At 47.7% G+C, this 16,364-nt stretch overlaps 1 protein-coding gene across 1 annotated transcript; it reads right to left on the bottom strand.

Annotated features, from left to right (window-relative positions):
- Nucleotides 1-1,071: 1,071 nt before the first annotated feature.
- Nucleotides 1,072-16,315, bottom strand: DDX49 (DEAD-box helicase 49). The gene is made up of 13 exons (XM_054979052.1): nt 16,141-16,315; nt 15,284-15,407; nt 12,936-13,021; nt 12,548-12,669; nt 10,318-10,505; nt 9,801-9,941; nt 7,478-7,553; nt 6,816-6,892; nt 6,584-6,681; nt 5,449-5,523; nt 3,305-3,393; nt 3,017-3,088; nt 1,072-2,583 (listed from the first exon to the last, which is right to left on the bottom strand). Exons 1-13 carry the CDS (start codon nt 16,253-16,255, stop codon nt 2,407-2,409), a joined length of 1,440 nt encoding a protein of 479 aa, XP_054835027.1. The 5' UTR covers nt 16,256-16,315; the 3' UTR covers nt 1,072-2,406.
- Between the last annotated feature and the right edge of the window lie 49 nt (nt 16,316-16,364).

Here is a 16,364-nt window from a genome sequence, read left to right as displayed (position 1 = left end):
CAGCAAGATCAGAGGGGCGTATTGGTAAATTTTTAAACAGGAGCCGTCTCTCATTGGCAGAGCTGTCTGTGAAGAACAGACCTGCTTTGGGCCTGATATGTGCTAAGAGCTCATGCCTTGCAAAGCTTGTTGGGTAAAATCTTTAGAACAGCACTAACAGAAAAGAATGATCTCATTTCCAGAGACATCGGGAAGCTTTTTATCTGTTAAAGGGGCCAGGCTCCCGTGGAACTGCTAAGAAGGGGAGCCGAGGCACCCAAGGTCGACTTGCCTGTGTAACATTCCATCGCCTTAGCTTATCTGGTCCAGTTTGGTTCTCAGCAGTGGACAACAGCCACTGCAGCAGGGGCTTGGTTCAGCTGCGCAGAATGAGGCCCTTACAGCGCTGCCATGTTCTGATTGCTTAATTCATCTGACCTTTGCTCCTGGCCTTTTGGGAGTAATGGTTAGTTCCATTAGTGACACTGTTGCTCTTGAGCTTGGGTCTGGACGTGACTCGCAACTCCTGGCCACTTGAATTTACAATCATACTTTGATGCCTGGAAACTTTGATACTGAACTTTGTATTGCTGATCAAAGACAGTCAGGTATGGCTTCCAGGAGCAACCCAACTAGAAGGTCTTTGCATCTGACCAGTCTTTGGAGTGGGCACTAGAGCATATCCTCTTGTAGGGGACAGTCTCCAGCGTGTAGGCATATATGAAGCGTGGCCATGCAAAGGTTATTTGGGACGCAGCTTCCCCCCCGTTTCTACATGTGCTTTTGTTCTGGGGGCACCCCACTTTGACGCAGCTGGCACAAGAACTGGAATTTGGAGCAGGAACCAGCGTAGAGCCACTCGGAGGGCAGAGTCCCCCTGCACGTGGGAGTGCTGCTCCAAACCTTATTTTAGGATGCAGAGCTTTTCGAGTTACTGTGTTTGGATTTGAGAATAAGGAAACAGAAACTGCAAAGAAGGAACCAGGAACTAACTTCAGTTTTGTGTGAGGAAGGTCACTGGAAAATGGAAGGTGGGGGGAGCATGAAGAACCCTAAGCTGGGCTCCTGGGGCAGGGAGAGTCTAGCTAGAGTCCGTCGAACCCCCAAATCAGTAGCTGCCACCAGGTCCCTTACTAAGTCCGAGCATTAGGGGGGGGAACAAGCCTCAGACCTCACCAAAAATGTCAGAAGTGATGGACGGGCGGCCTATATCCACAATACTTTCAATTCCATTATCACAGGACCAGGAGTAGATCCCCTTTTTATTTTAGTAAAAACCACATATCCAGTACACAAACTACAATCCTGAAGTTCTTGTGATTCGTGTCCAGCCCTCAGTTTTCCATCTGATACCTCCTAGCTTCACACTTCTTTCAAGCAAGAAGAATGGCTGGCTTTTCACCAAGTGCACATTGGTGCCTCCTCTGCCTCTTCTAAGGACAGGTAAATTTGGTGCACCGGGAGGGACTGAACAACCCAATCCCACTCAGAGCAGATGCCCTACAACCACCCAAAGGAGGACGGCTGGAAATCAGCAAGGCAAGCACAGGAACAGTGTGCAACCCCCTCTGCAGGCAAATATCCAGTATTCACAATGATCTTTACTAGTCCAGTCTTTAAGCAGCAGATAGGCCTGAGAACGGTGGAATTAAGTTAAAGCTTCCTGGCACAGAACTTGGTAGAGGGAGACCGAGGTGGAGGGGAATAAACCCACATATTTTGTGTACAGGCCTACACGGAATGAGCCCTGAGAAGGTGAGGATCCCCCTCCCCTTTTTTAACACTGATCAGATTTTATGGAGGACAACCAGTTTCCTCCCAGGAAGTGTGGCCAGAAGCTGCTGTTCTCAGGGCTGCTAGGCCTCTGGCCTGGCCCCAACCCAGCTTCAACGAACTCTCAACTCAGGCAATATGAATGGGGTAGGGGAAATTCCATTGGGGAACGGAGGGGAAAAGTTAAGGCAGTCTTGGAATGGAAGAAGCAATATGAAACAAGACATCGGAGGGCCTAAGCGACACAAACCAAGCCCTGGTTCTCGGCGTGGCTCCCAGCCAAAGGAAGCCGGTAGGACTGGGGAGCAGAAAGAAGGCTGTCCAGCCTCAGAGCTACCCGGCAGCATCTGAAGAGAGGCCTTTTCCATTTCCAAATCCCTTTTCCCATTCCTAGGGATTCCAGGGCCCCTCTAGGTCCATCAGCTGAAAGTTCTCTTGAGGACTCCCAATCCCAACACATCCACGGAAAGACTTCCAGCTGTGACCACATTGCAGTGGATTCCATGGGACTGTCATACCTGGCTGGAGAAAAGGGGGGGGAGGGGATACCTCCCCTCCCAAGCATCAAATCAGAAACGGTGGCAGCCATCCCGATCTCTTGCCTCTCACGCCAGGCTGCTGGAGTTGGGGAGCGGAAGGGAACAAAAGAAGGTGCTACTTGGCTGCTACCGGTTGCTGCTTCTGCTTCCGTCGCATTTTCTTTTGAAGCTTCCGCCGCAGCTGCAGCTGCTTCTTCTCCTGCAACGTTTGCTGGACTCTGCTGCGGAACTCGCCGTTTTTCTTCCTGATCTTGGCTAGTTCAGCCTTCCGCTGCTTCTCCAAGTCTGGATCCTGCCCAGGGGTGCAAGACAATGCTGGAACATCAGTCAGGGACAAAGCACCCTGCCCTGCCTAAAGAGCTTTGGATTGAGCTCCTCCTCTTATTCACAGGCTTCGTTTTGATTTCTCCCACGTCAGCCCAGCCCAATTCCCTCCCGTAGCACTTTCTCCCCCAGGTGAGTTACAAATCCAGGAAAAACAAAACCACAAATGGACACAAATTTTAAGCCCTGGCAACAACAACAAGGGACCCTGGTCTGCAGGCTGAGTGCAGATGTGATGTTCATCTCAAACCATGCTTTAGGCAAGGGAAGGGAGCTGGTCAATTGCTCAGAAGGGAGCAGTAGTGGGCCTCGAGTCCGCATCAGAATGGAGTGTTTTCTTCTCCACACCCTACGCTTCCCATTTCACTATAAACAGAGAATTCTTCTATCTCCCACCTTACCTTTCCTTCTAGGATCATCTGCTTTCGCTTGTTGATTTCCTTCTTCTCATCAAAATCTGTTGCCTCTAATCTCTACGGAGGGGGGTGGAAAGAGAGGGGGGAGACAGCGTGAGTCTCTTCTGCCCCCCCATCTTGTCCTTCTACTTACAAACAAGCAGCAAGACCCCCGAGCGCACAGCCGCTGACTTGGAAGGAGCAGCTCTGGACCCGTATCCCCATCAGGTCTCCCTATGGCCCCGTGGGCCCCTCCCAGCCCTGGCACACCCTCATCCAAAACCCCTTACTCACAATCTCACACTCGCGCCGCACGACATTCACTTGAGTGAGGATGTTCAGCACAGACTGCTCCTCTACTGAGAACTCCTGAAGCTTCATTTCTGGAAAACAAGGCGTGCAGCTCCTTAACGTTTTACTGCATCAAACCAAGCCTATTCCGCACCCTGCACTAAGCAGAGCCAGGCCCTTGGTCCATCTCGGCCTGTGCTGTCTACTCTGATAGCCAGCATCTCCGGCACAGAAAGGTCTTTTCTGGCTCCTGCAGATGCTGGGGTGGCTGATGCACACAAAGCGGGGCCTCTATGGTGGACCTATCCAGCCTTCAGCTGAAAGCAGAAGGGCAGAGATTGCTTGCAAATCTGCCCCAGCAGGAACGAGCCTTCTACCAAGGCAGGCTATCAGGCCACTGGGCTACTTTCTCTTCTGCCCAGCAGTGGCTCTGCAGGCGGCCTGGCAAAGACCGGTATTTCCCAAACGATCTGGGGAGCAGGAAGGGCCAGGGAACTGCATGCCAGGACCTTCTGCCAGCAAAGCCGCCTCATGCCTCCCCACAAGCAGGAAGAGCCAAGTCCCCATATCTGCTATGGATATCTTAACTGTAGCTGAAACTGCCGTTCTGAACGTTTATATTCCTGGCGGCCACGAGGGTCCCCTGCTCTCCCTAATCCAAGTCCAACAAGGCAACCAACTGGGACAGCCCAACCAGCCCATCCTATGTACAGCTTGGCTTGCCTCTGTGCTGGAATGCCTGTTGCGACTGAATTCATTTCTAAAGGTTACGCTGCTGGGTGTAATAAGAGTCCAGTTTTCCAGCCGTCTAGCCTCTGGGAGGGAGTGTGCCCCAAAGTTTCCGTTCTGCAAGAGGTATGCATGCTCCTGCCTCATTCTGCGGCAATTCGAGTCTTCCCTATTTTCAAGATGTACAAAATATTCCAGTTTTTCTAGTAATTGGGACGATCTGAACAAAACTGATACCACATTTCAGGACTCAAGGGTGTGGGGCTGGCACAAAGGAGTGGTGGTGGGGGATCTAACCAGGGACTCTGGCAGCAGGACCTGAGCTTGTTGCTCTCTGCATGTGCTTGCCAACAAAAAGAGCTCTCAGCTCGGAAATGGACAAAATGACAAGGAAACTGAGAGACCTTGATCCAGGACAGTTTAACATGGATTGGGAGAAGCTGAAACAATACTTGGTGAAAAAATGGGAGGTGGGAGGAGAACTGTGGCAGTTTGAAAATTACTGAAATACAATAAAAGAAGAGGGAAGTGACTTTACTGGGCGGAGGAAAGTTAAAGGAGAATTCTAAGCAACTATTTTATTTGATTAGTATATATAGTACTAAGTAATAGAGGTGTTATTATAAGAATCATAAGGATAGAAATCAACTAACTTTATTTCTGGCAGATAACTATATAATGGAGAAATTATATAATCAAAATAGAATGAATAGAAGGAAGTAAAGAATAACATATAGAGTATAAGTTAAATTGATTGACTTATATTGTACGTATATAATGTTTATAGAAGTACTCAAAGCTATGTAGAATGAGGGACAAATTGTCTGTCCCATATTGATGAGACTAGAATGTAAGACAGAGTATAGAGTACAAAAATTAGATAAATGATCATTATTATTAAAGAATATATGCTAGGAATGTAATATTTAGCGGATAAGTTAAGTGGGAAAGGGAACAGAGATAACACTGTGTTATAATAGACAAGCTTAGAAGAGAATGAAAGTATATGTTTAATAGAATAAAATAAGGTTGAAATGAGTAGGGGAAAAATAGAGAAGGGGTTGGAAAACTGTTGGAAGTCAACAAAAGGGGGGGAAGGGAGGGGGTTAGAACTGGAATATTTAAAGGAAATTGATTGTAATGAGTATAATATTGATTTCTAATCCAATAAAAATTTTATTAAAAAAAAAAAAGAGCTCTCGGCTGCACTCTAGCACTGCTGCAGAGCAATGCAGAGCCACTTGGGGTGCAGCTGGCCTAACAGATAGTTGCGTCTGGCTCAGGAACTCTTCAGCCAGATCACCCAGGCGCAGAGCAGCTGACAGCACCTGGGCCTGTTGGATTTCCCCCAAAGAACTAGGGGGGACTGAACCAGCCACTTTCGGCTTCCCTGCTAGCCCCTCGCTTCCCCTACTTACTGATCTGTTCCTCAATCGCATGGACCAGATGAATGTCGTACTGTGTCACTAGAGTGATGGCAACACCATGCCGACCTAGCGAGAAGAGAGAAAGGGACGTGAAGGAAGCAGAGGGCAATCTGTGCCTCCCTCATGCGTGTATCACTTTGGAATCACCCAAAGGAAAGGAAGTAGGCCATGAGACAAAGGAAATACTTCACACAACGCAAGCTTAACTTATGGAACTCACTGCCACAGGATGTGGATCTGGATGTCTTTGTCTCGTATCATTTGGTTGTACTGATATGCCTACTATATGCTGCGTTAAAAACCTAAAATCTTCTTAAGCACGTACTGAAGTCAGATGCTTCTACCCTTGCTTGCTTGGATGCTGATGGGATGTTGGTTGTTTCTATCAAGCGCTTTCAATTGGTTCAAAATGTGCTATGGGCACACCGACACTAGTTTTCACCCAGCTTTACTGGCTCCTGATTAATTTCTGAGCCCAGTTTAAAGTGCTGATGTTGACTTTTAGGAGCCCCGTGGCGCAGAGTGGTAAGCTGCAGTACTGCAGTCGAAGCTCTGCTCACGACCTGAGTTCGATCCCGGCGGAAGCCAGGTTCAGGTTGCCGGCTCAAGGTTGACTCAGCCTTCCATCCTTCCGAGGTCGGTAAAATGAGTACCCAGTTTCCTGGGGGTAACGTGCAGATGGCTGGGGAAGGCAATGGCAAACCACCCCGTAACAAAAAGTCTGCCAAGAAAATGGGTGTGATGCAACATCCCCCAATGTGTCAGTAATTACCCGTTGACCTTCACAGCCTTATGGGTCTTACAGCCTGGGAAGCCAAAGGGCTAGCCTTCTCCCATGTGAACATACCCCCCGTTTCTCATTTAGCTGAAGCCCCCCCTTGCTTCATATTCTGGAATCTTCAGATTTGGTGGGCATCCCGCCATGAAAGGGCCTTCTTAGTGGTGGCTCCAAGGCTTTGCAATCCTCTCCCAAAGGAGGTATATGCTGGGCAGGAACCTGTCCTGTCTGGAGCTGGCCCTGTCTGCCCTTACTGAGTAACCCCATGAAAGCAACTTCAATTCAGCTGCTCCTGCCAGAGGGATCAACCAGCTCCTCCCGCCAGTCTCAACATTCTTTGCCTCTTACCTGCACGGGCAGTCCGGCCTACCCGGTGGATGTAGATTTTGGGGAGCCCCGGGGTATTATGGTTGATGACCACTTGGACCGTTGGAATGTCAAGTCCTCTAAAGCCGGAGTGAAAATAAGAGAGAGTTGTTGGCATCACTGTCCCTCCTCAAGAATCCCACTTTTCTTTAGGGAAGTTCGGCTGTTCTGGAAAAGGAGGGCACGGGGTTCCTAACAGAGCGCTATCCTGTACCTGGCAGCCACATCGGTGGCTATGAGGATCTTGTAGACGCTGGATTTGAACTTAGCCAGAGCTGCAAAGCGTTGTTTCTGCCAAAAGACATACCAAAGGAAGAGACTGTGAGTTAGGCACCAAAAAAAAAAAATCCCGGCAGAGGTAAAATTGCCAGAGTGACGCAAGGCGTGGTTGGTGCTGACAGCAGTTACCAAAGCCCTGCCAAGGACCAGATCCTATTCAGATGGCCATCAACCATCCCTGGGGCTTCTTCCCCAGTCAGAGATCACGCACGGGCTGTGCCCTTCTATCCATACCCCTAGCAAGAATCTCTAGTGCCATCTACAGGGTGCAGGCTTCGTAAATATACATCATATTAAATGAAAAGTGCTGCATATAAGTAATTTCCTCCGATTTTAGACTGTGGCTAAGGGTCTCTTTGTGCTCCAGGGCACCTCTTCCCCACCACATCAAAGGGCAACACAGATCCATTCAGGCCCACAAGAACCAGGGTCAGCTGAGAACCAAGGCTAGGAGGAGCCTGCGAGGCAGCCGTAGCACCAAGTTAACATGCAAATGAGCCCTTGGCCTAAAAGGGAGAACAGGAAAACATTCTTGCCTTCCACCATCAAGAAGGGGCTGGGAAAGGGCCCACCCCTGCCCAGTCCCCGATTGCTGACCTGCTTCATCATCGAATGCAGAGCCACCGAAGGGAAGTTGAATTTCTTCAGCATCATGTTCAAGACCTGGCAGTTCCTGCAAGAGCCGAGGGAAGCATCTTTGTTACTCTACGAGGGAATGGACTCTACTGACCCACGTGTTTGGAGGGCTCAGCAGATGCTCCTGGACCCCTTGCCCTTCCACAGCCCTCAACGCACACACCCCAAACTAGGAAGAAATTCCACAGACCAACAAGGCAGACGCCTATACAGCATCTCACCCGGCATCCTCTGATGCAATAGGGCAGGGTGGCTTTATAGAAAGAGGGGATTCTCGGGTCTGCATTAGCAAGCGTCCTTGTGAAAAAAGCTCTGTTGCAGAATAGCCACAAGACTGGCACTTCCTGTACAGGTTACCCTACACGTGAAGCTGCCTTAGACTGAATCAGACCCTTGGTCCATCAAGGTCAGTCCTGTCCGCTCAGACTGGCAGCAGTACTTTCAAATAGATGTCTTCCACGTCACCTTCTACCTGATACTTTTTAATTGGAGAGGCTGGGGACCGAACCTGGGTTCTTCCACTGAGCCACAGCCCCTCCTCTGCCTACACTGTGGATGCTCCAGGCTGTTGGCTATTTCCAGCACGGCCCTTGATTTTTTGCTGAGTGTTTTAGCTGTTTTTAAATCTGTTTGTTGAAAGCCACCTCAGGCGGTAAAGCAAAGAATGCAGGGCAAAATCACTTTCCCATTATGACTTTTATTGCTTTCTATATAGAATTGTAAACATGCCAAACAAGCCCCACATAATCCCACCACCCACCCTCTTCCCCAACACAGTTCATCAGCAAGGAAATCAAGTAAGAGAAAGAGAAGAAAAAAGAAAGAGCTGCGCGCATGCAGGCCGCTTGGTAAAAACACACTGACGTAGCAATAAAGGAGAACAAGATTTGAGTCTAGTGGCACCATAAAAACTAAGGAGATTTCCAGGGTATCAGCTTTCAAGAGTCAAAGCTGCCTTTGTTTGATAAGGGAGAGGGGCCTTCAGCTAGGCCTAGAAGGAAAAAGGAGTACCCAACGGCGCCCAGGCCACTAAGAGGCACGCCATGCCTCCTTGACAATGGAGGCCTAGGTCATGGCGATTGCCAGGTTTGCGTTCTTTTATTTTTGCCAGGCCAGGCAACTTGCTCCCTACCTCTCAACTGATGACCTGATGAGAGCCAGTTTGGTGTAGTGGTTAAGAGCACGGGACTCTAATCTGGAGAGCCGGGTTTGATTCCCCACTCCTCCACAAAGCCAGCTGGGTGACCTTGGGCGAGTCACAGTTCTCTTGAGCTCTCTTAGCCCCACCCACCTCACAGGGTGATTGTTGTGGGGTAATAATAACACTTTGTAAACCGCTCTGAGTGGGCATTAAGTTGTCCTGAAGGGCGGTATATAAATCGAATGTTATTATTATTATTATTAGCTGCGGTGATCCATGCAATGGCCACCTCCAGGTTGGACTACTGCAACTCACTGTATGCTGGGCTGACTTTGGGTCTGCTCTGGAAACTGCAACTGGACCAGAAGGCAGTGGTGTGCATCCGGACTAGGACTCCGTTCCGATCACATATAACACTGGTTTTGTGCCAGCCGCACTGGCTCCCGGTGGAATTCTGGATCAGGTTCAAGGTTTTGGTTCCAACCTTTAAGGCCCTTAGCGAACTGGGACCAGAATACCCGCAGGACCGCCTCTCACCGTATGTTCCCTGGAAGCTGCTCAGTTCAGCAGACAAATGTCTACTGGTGGTCCTCAGCCCCAAGGAGGTTCATCTTGCCTCAACCAGAGCCAAGGCTTTCTCGGCCCTGGCACCAACCGGGTGGAACTCTGTCTGCAGCAACCCAGGCTCATTTGGATTTATCTTTCTGTTGGGCCTGCACTGAGAGATATGCTGCCAGGCAGATGGTGACTGAGGAGGGCGAGCCCTCTGAACCGTCCACACTGGCCTCCTGTCATGGGGGGCAGCACGTATCCCCCTGACTCTGTATCCCCCTGTAACCAGCCACCCTGCCCCACAGACTTGTCTAGGCTTAACGAGTGGTGCAATAGGCATGCAACTGTTTTAAGTACTGTATTGCTATTTGTTGATTTATATTTTACGCTGTCAGTTTTTATTATTGTGTATTTTTTACTGCTGTGATCCACTCTGAGCCCGCTTGCGGGAGAGCAGGATATAAATTTAATCAAATAAATGAATTATTAAATAAGTGTCTGGCTTACAGGCATTGCTTACGCCTCCCTCCTTTCAGCAAGGAAAAGCCAGAGGTCGTAGTGGAGCCCAGGAACCACGGTACTCATACTCACTTGCAGGTATTGGTGAAGATGATGATGGACCAGTCTTCATGTTCATCCTGGTACGTTTGGACCAGGTGGACGAGGTAGGCATCTTTGACCTTCTCTGGCACCAGCAGGTAGCGCTGATCGAGCTCTTCCACCGTCCGCACTCTAGCCAGGAAAAAGTTAGAAGGGAGTTTGGGAAGCAGCTCCAGCAACAGGCTGAGAATGGTTGCGGATGACGGCTTCAGGCCCCAAATGCCTTGGGGAAAATGGGAGACTGCTGGAGAGCCGCCAGACAGACCAATAGTCTAACTTTGTATAAGGCGGCTTTGTGGTTCTGCAATGCGCTTGACTGCAGGCCAAGATGTACTGCTTGCTGACAGAATACCTGCCTTGTATGGATTCAATGCCATCAGAGAATCTCAGGCTGCAGGTGTTGGAAAGAGCCTTTTCTGTCCAAGACCCTGGAAAGGGTGTAAAGGCAGTAGTCTTTACACTCTTTGTCAAAGGCTGACCGTGCCCCAGGTGCAGGAGGACAACTCACTCCGACGGAGACTCCCAGAAGAAGGGCTTGTTCATGGCGATCTGCTTGAGCTCCGTCAATGTGTCGGTCAGCGTCGCGCTGAAGAGGAGAGTCTGCCTGTTGGTTGGCACAGCAGCCAGAATCACTTCCAGGTCGTGGGTGAAGTCCGTGCAGCCCTGCTCCAACAGACGGTCAGCTTCGTCCAGGACCTGAACCAAGGCACAGAAGGGCAGAGAGATATCTGTAACTGAACTACAATGCAAGGCAGTTCCCTTACTAGACTCAGGATTGAGCTTTGTTACTGGCAGAACTCTAGTGAGCTAGATCACCCAGTTCTGTCAAAGCTACGGGACATGGCTTTAAGCCTTATATCTGTTGCTTCTATCGATCTTAAGCTGGGACTTATTCACCAAAATATTATTATTATAGTATACTGGACACCACAGTGCCTTTTAGTAAAAGGTTAAGTAGTGTCCAGTTGTTGGCATTGTAACTTACAAGATGTATCTCTTTAAGCATATGCTTTGGACATGTCCAATTATTCACTCCTTTGGGGAAGAAACCATTACTTGTATGAATTTTGTATTAGAACAGGCATTTATATGAATTATATGAATTTTATTTTAGAACACGCATTTATTTTTGAGGATGTTTATGTACCTTTAAACAATCTGCCTCTCTCGTAGAACCTAACCAATGGTCAACAGAATTGGACCTTCTATGCCCTTACAGTCACTAAAAGGCTTGTACTGCAGCATCGAAAAGACAAGAACCCACTTCCTCTTACTCATTGGATTGAGGCTGTTATAAACACACGAACATTTGACCATATTGCTTGCACGCACGCACGCACACAGAGGGAGAAAGAGAAGCTTCTATAAACGGCTTCCAAATATATAAAATAAATTCACATGCAATTGCCGTATCTCTAATATCTCCAATGCAATTGCCGTATCTAATACAGAATTCATACAACTAATGGTTTCTTCCCAAAAGGACTGGATAATTGGACATGTCCAAAGCATATGCTTAAAGAGATAAATTTTGTGTGTGTGTGTGTGTATACACACATACATATATATGTACATACACACACACACATATTTGCTTTGCGTAACTAAATAAAAAATTAGAAGAAGAAAAAAGAATTCTTAGACACAGCACTTACTTGCATTCATTTATTTTATGTATTCCTTTCTTTTCTCCCTAATGGGGCCCCGAAGGATCTTCCAACGTTCTCCCTGCTCCGTTTTATCCTCACAACAAAGCTGTGGGGCCAGTGAGGCTGAGAGTGTGCAACTGGCCCAAGGTTCCATGGCAGAGCAGGGATTCAACCTGGGCCTCAAAGATCCTACTGCGACAATCTGCCCACTACAGTACGTTGGCTCTCTGAGGGACTGCCACCTTCCGGACTGCCCAGCTCATCAAGTAAAAGGAGGCAGGCAGCAACTGAGGCAGGGCTTTCTCAGCAGTGCCACCCTGGCTGTGGAAAGGCCTCCTCTTCCAGGCCTCTTGGCCAGGCTACGCCTTGGTTTTTAATCAAGGTTTCAGTGGTTAGAGTGTCAGACTAGGATCTTTGAGACCCAGGAAGAATCCCTGCTCTGCCCTGGAACCTTGGGCCCATTGCACACACTCAATGAAGCCTACCTCACAGGGTTGTTGTAGGGGTAAAATGGAGGAGAGGAGAATGATGTAAACTGGTCTTGGATACTCAATAGGGAGAAAGACAGGGTATAAACCAAGTAATAGCAAGTGGGTGCTAGATCAAATCAAGCCTGAATTCTCCCTAGAAGCTAAAATGGCAAAACTGAGGCTATCGTACTTTGGTCACATACGAGAAGACAAGATTCTCTGGAAAAGTCAGTAAGGCTAGGAAAAGTGGAAGACCTAAAACGAGATGGCTGGACTCCATAAAAGCAGCCACATCCTCCAATTTGCAGGATCTGGGCAAGTCTGTTAATCATAGGACATTTTTGAGATTTTTCATTTATAGGGTTGCCATAGGTCAGAGGCGACTTGATGGCTCATAACACACACACACACACACACACACAAACCAAGTAAAATAAAAATAAAATAAATATAGGCTCCTCTTACTGACAATGGTTCTCCTGGTTCTTTCCTAGACTTTGAGGGCCAACATCCTTTTACTGACAGATGCTGGAGACTGGCATTTCGGCACATCGTGGAGCAGACTGGCACGCTATGCACCCTCCCCAAATTAAGGCAGATGAACCCACAACACCCTTACCAAGAATTTGATTTTTTGAAGGCTGAAGGTGCTGGAACTCCGGAGGTGGTCTGCTAGCCGGCCGGGGGTGGCGATGACAACGTGAGGCTTCCGAGAAAGCTCCAGGGCCTGAGCCACCATGTCTGCAGCGCAAGGGAGCAGGAAAGGAGAGGAGAAAGAAACCACATCAGTGAGGGAGAAAAGGGTTTTCTCTGCTAAAAAGGAAAAAGGAAGAGATTGTGATTTTCTGCTCTATAACCACCTCCACCCACCATGGCTGCAAGTATCCTTCCTTGGAGAAGATTCATCTTGAAACAAGATTCCCAGTTGGAGAACACGGTGCTAAAATCACAGCTCACCTACCCATTCCACCAGGGTGCTTTTTAGTTCCCAGTCACAGCTCACCTACCCATTCCACCAACAATGATGCAATCCTTTAAGCCTAATGGCTTCCCAAGGACACGGAACTGCTCAGCTATCTGATAAGCCAGCTCTCTGTTGAGCAAGGGGAAAGAAAAAAAGGATTAGCAAGAAAATCCACGCCCCCAGCACATCATACAACTCAGCTTACTGACATTGTCCAGGGTTACGTGTATGCTGTGATTCTGCCACAGCTGCAAAGTAAGGCATTGGGCACAGCATCTCAGCATCTCTATCCTCTTTTCGCAAGATTATGGTGCTGTATTTTACTTTTCAATGTCATTTAAATCCTACGACATTGTTCTAAAAACATCCTTGATGCTAGCTACAGTTTAAAAAAAAGTAAAACCAAAACAGTCAACAAACAGGAAAATCGATGAAGAAGCATACAGTCCCTTGAGAGCCAGCAGATTTACGGAGGGGGAACGCAAATGCTTTTGTGGACTGGAGGCTTTTGTGTGCCAGAAGGCTCCCTGTTGCTTTGGCTGTGACAGCTGTAAAAACAGGACAGTACAGAGCAAAAATAAAACCAACTGGAATCTGCCTTGCACTCAAAACACCCGAAGACAGAGGCTGGAAAAAGCGAGTGAAATCTAAAAAGCTAGAGAGGGGGCTAAGATTGCCATTGGTTGTGGATGTGGTAGGCAAGTTTCATTATCCTACAGATCTACTTGTTTCCTCCTCTCTCTACACTAACAAAGCCAGGATAAGTTACAAGCAAAAGAAAAATTCAGCAGATGTGTATAATTTACACAGATCAGCAAACTGCAAATTTATTTTCAGTGCAGAATTTGCAATTCCTGGATACAGAATTTCAATACTGTTTAAAAATGTAAATGGCAGACAGTCCCAGAAAGATCATTTCCTCAGCATATGTAGATCTATCATAGGGCTGGATTAAGCAGTGAACAGGCCTGCTACTTTAGGATGGGAGACTGTGGTGGAGGAAGAGAGGCATTTAAATATCGTAGATGAATAAAAATATTTCCAGTTCCCAAACAGAATAGCTCCAGGGGCTGCTCTTTCCCTATCTTTTTCTGCTGCTGCTTCCAAACACATTCACATGCTAACTGATTTGTCTGCTGAACGTGAAAAGCCTACTGGGACCATGTGTTCCACAGCCACCTTCTTTAAACCTCCCTTCCCAGTTATAACAACAACAATGTGCTTATGATAGATTAATGCCACACTCAAGAGCGGTTAACAAAGCCAGTGTTGTTATTATCCCCACAATACAACTGGACAACTGGGGCTCACAAGAGTGACTTACCTAAGGCCACCTGCAGAGTTCATAGCAGTCGTGGGAGTCGAACTAGCAGAGTGCTGATTCAGACCCCAGCCACTTAACCACTATGCTACAGCAACTCTTTGGGCTACGCAGACAGTTACAATTCACCACCTGTCTAGTCCCTATTTATCAGGCAGAGAGCCCTGACCCAAATCCATACAGTGTCCCCTCTTCCCAGGGGCTTCCCAAGATAGCCAGCCATTTCCCTAAATTCACTAGCTGTCACCCAGCTGGATATTCAGGACTTCCAGAGTGAGAAAACTCAATATGTATTTCCCATATATGCTGCCACCATTTAGTTCCACAGACACTTTGGTTATGACCAGATTGAACGGTGGTTTTGCGTGCTTGCTGCTTTCCTAAGCTAACAACTTCCAGTCAACCAGGGCTAAAACAGAAACTTTTACTTGCAAGAGAAACAACATAGGAGCGATTCAAACACATGGATACAGTGTTCTTAAGATGTGGCCAGCCCAGAACTGCCCAGCAATGGTGAGAGGGATTTGAACCTGAAATTTCCCATGTGTAGCCCACTCTGGCTCAGCTGCTATCGCATGAACTGGTGTAAAAACAGTGACAAGAGTTACTGCACTGGAAGCATTTCTAGGTCACACCAGAGCAAAGGTTACCACGTATCTATCATTTCACATAATGTGCAAAGGGCATTTATATAACGAGATAGAAACACTAATATAATTAAAAAGATCAGGAAGGCATTTTTATCAGAACAAGATTGTAGTGCATGACACTTTTTATTGCATGTACCAGCTTGCTTTTACTGCATTACCTTTTAATTCTGTAACCCACTTTCTACATGATGGGATGTTATGACTTAGGCAGGTTTTTCTTTTTGTTTTGTTTGTCTACATTCTTCCCTATTCCGCAACCCTTTATGATGGATGCTGTCTGATCAAATTGCTTTTTATACTTAGTAATTTGCTTTGAATATCAATGAGAAATGTGAACAATGAGTAAAATAAATCAAGAGAATTCTTGCCCCCGGAAACTTCTACCAGGGCTGATCCAGAAAGGGTCTGGCTCACCCTCACCTTGTTGGAGTCAGGACCAGGCAAAAAATACCATAGGGATCTTCTGAGAGTTTCTGCAGGATCGGTAGCACAAACGCAGCCGTCTTCCCACTTCCTGTTTTGGCACAGCCCATGCAGTCACGACCTGCCAGATGAAAAGGAGATAGGGATGGGCATAGAAAGAGAGGCATTTCATTCTGCACATGCTCAGAGGCAGGTCAAAAGGGGGTGGAGCAACACTTGTTAGGAAAAGTATATAAAAATCTTACTGCAATATGAAACAGAATTGGAATAGGTCAAAAATTGTATGATTAAACTTCAGTGAAAATGGGGAAATGTATGGACTGAAGAAATTAAATTTACAGATTGTCAAATGTTAAGAGAAAATTGGTACAAAATGTTTTCAGATGGTATATTATTCCTAAGGATATTTAAAAAACTATTACAGGCCGTATCAGAAAGTGTCAGAAATGCCAATGAATGGATGCAATTTTCTATCATATGTGGTGGACATGTAAGAAGGCAAAGAAATAATGGATAAAAATACATGCTTTGCTTTGTGCCACAAGATATCAGTTCCCCTGGAGAAAATGGCTGCTTGGGATTGTGGACTCTACCGAATTATACCATGCTGAGGTCATTTCCCTCCCCAAACCCAGGCTTCAACCCCCCCCGCCCCAACTCTCCAGGAATCTCCCTAATTGGAGTTGGCAACTGTACTCCACCCCCAAATCTCCAGGAATTTTCCAACCTGGAGTGGCAACCAAAGCATCAGGGGCGTAGCTCGAGAAAAGGTGTTTAAGAAGGGGCGGGATTTAGAGGCGAGGGCGTGGCTTAGAAGAAAGAGGCGGGGCTGGGTTAGCCGGCGCGGCGCTTACCTTGGAGAGCAGGAGGAATGCAGGCTTCTTGCACCGGAGTAGGCCTCGTCAAGCCCAGCTGCTCCGCTTGCGCCGTCAGCCAAGGCGCCAGGCCCAGCGCGCGGAACGCGGCCATGCCGGAGGCGTCCGACGCTCACACCGCTCACTTCCTTCCTTCCCTCACACAGAAGCAATGAGGGGGGTGGACTAATCCCAGCCTGCACCGCGGCGGCGGAGAAGTCGCG

This window comes from Eublepharis macularius, chromosome 5, assembly GCF_028583425.1.
Source record: "Eublepharis macularius isolate TG4126 chromosome 5, MPM_Emac_v1.0, whole genome shotgun sequence".
Lineage (NCBI taxonomy): Eukaryota > Metazoa > Chordata > Lepidosauria > Squamata > Eublepharidae > Eublepharis > Eublepharis macularius.
This window is presented reverse-complemented; position numbering and strand designations above follow the sequence as displayed.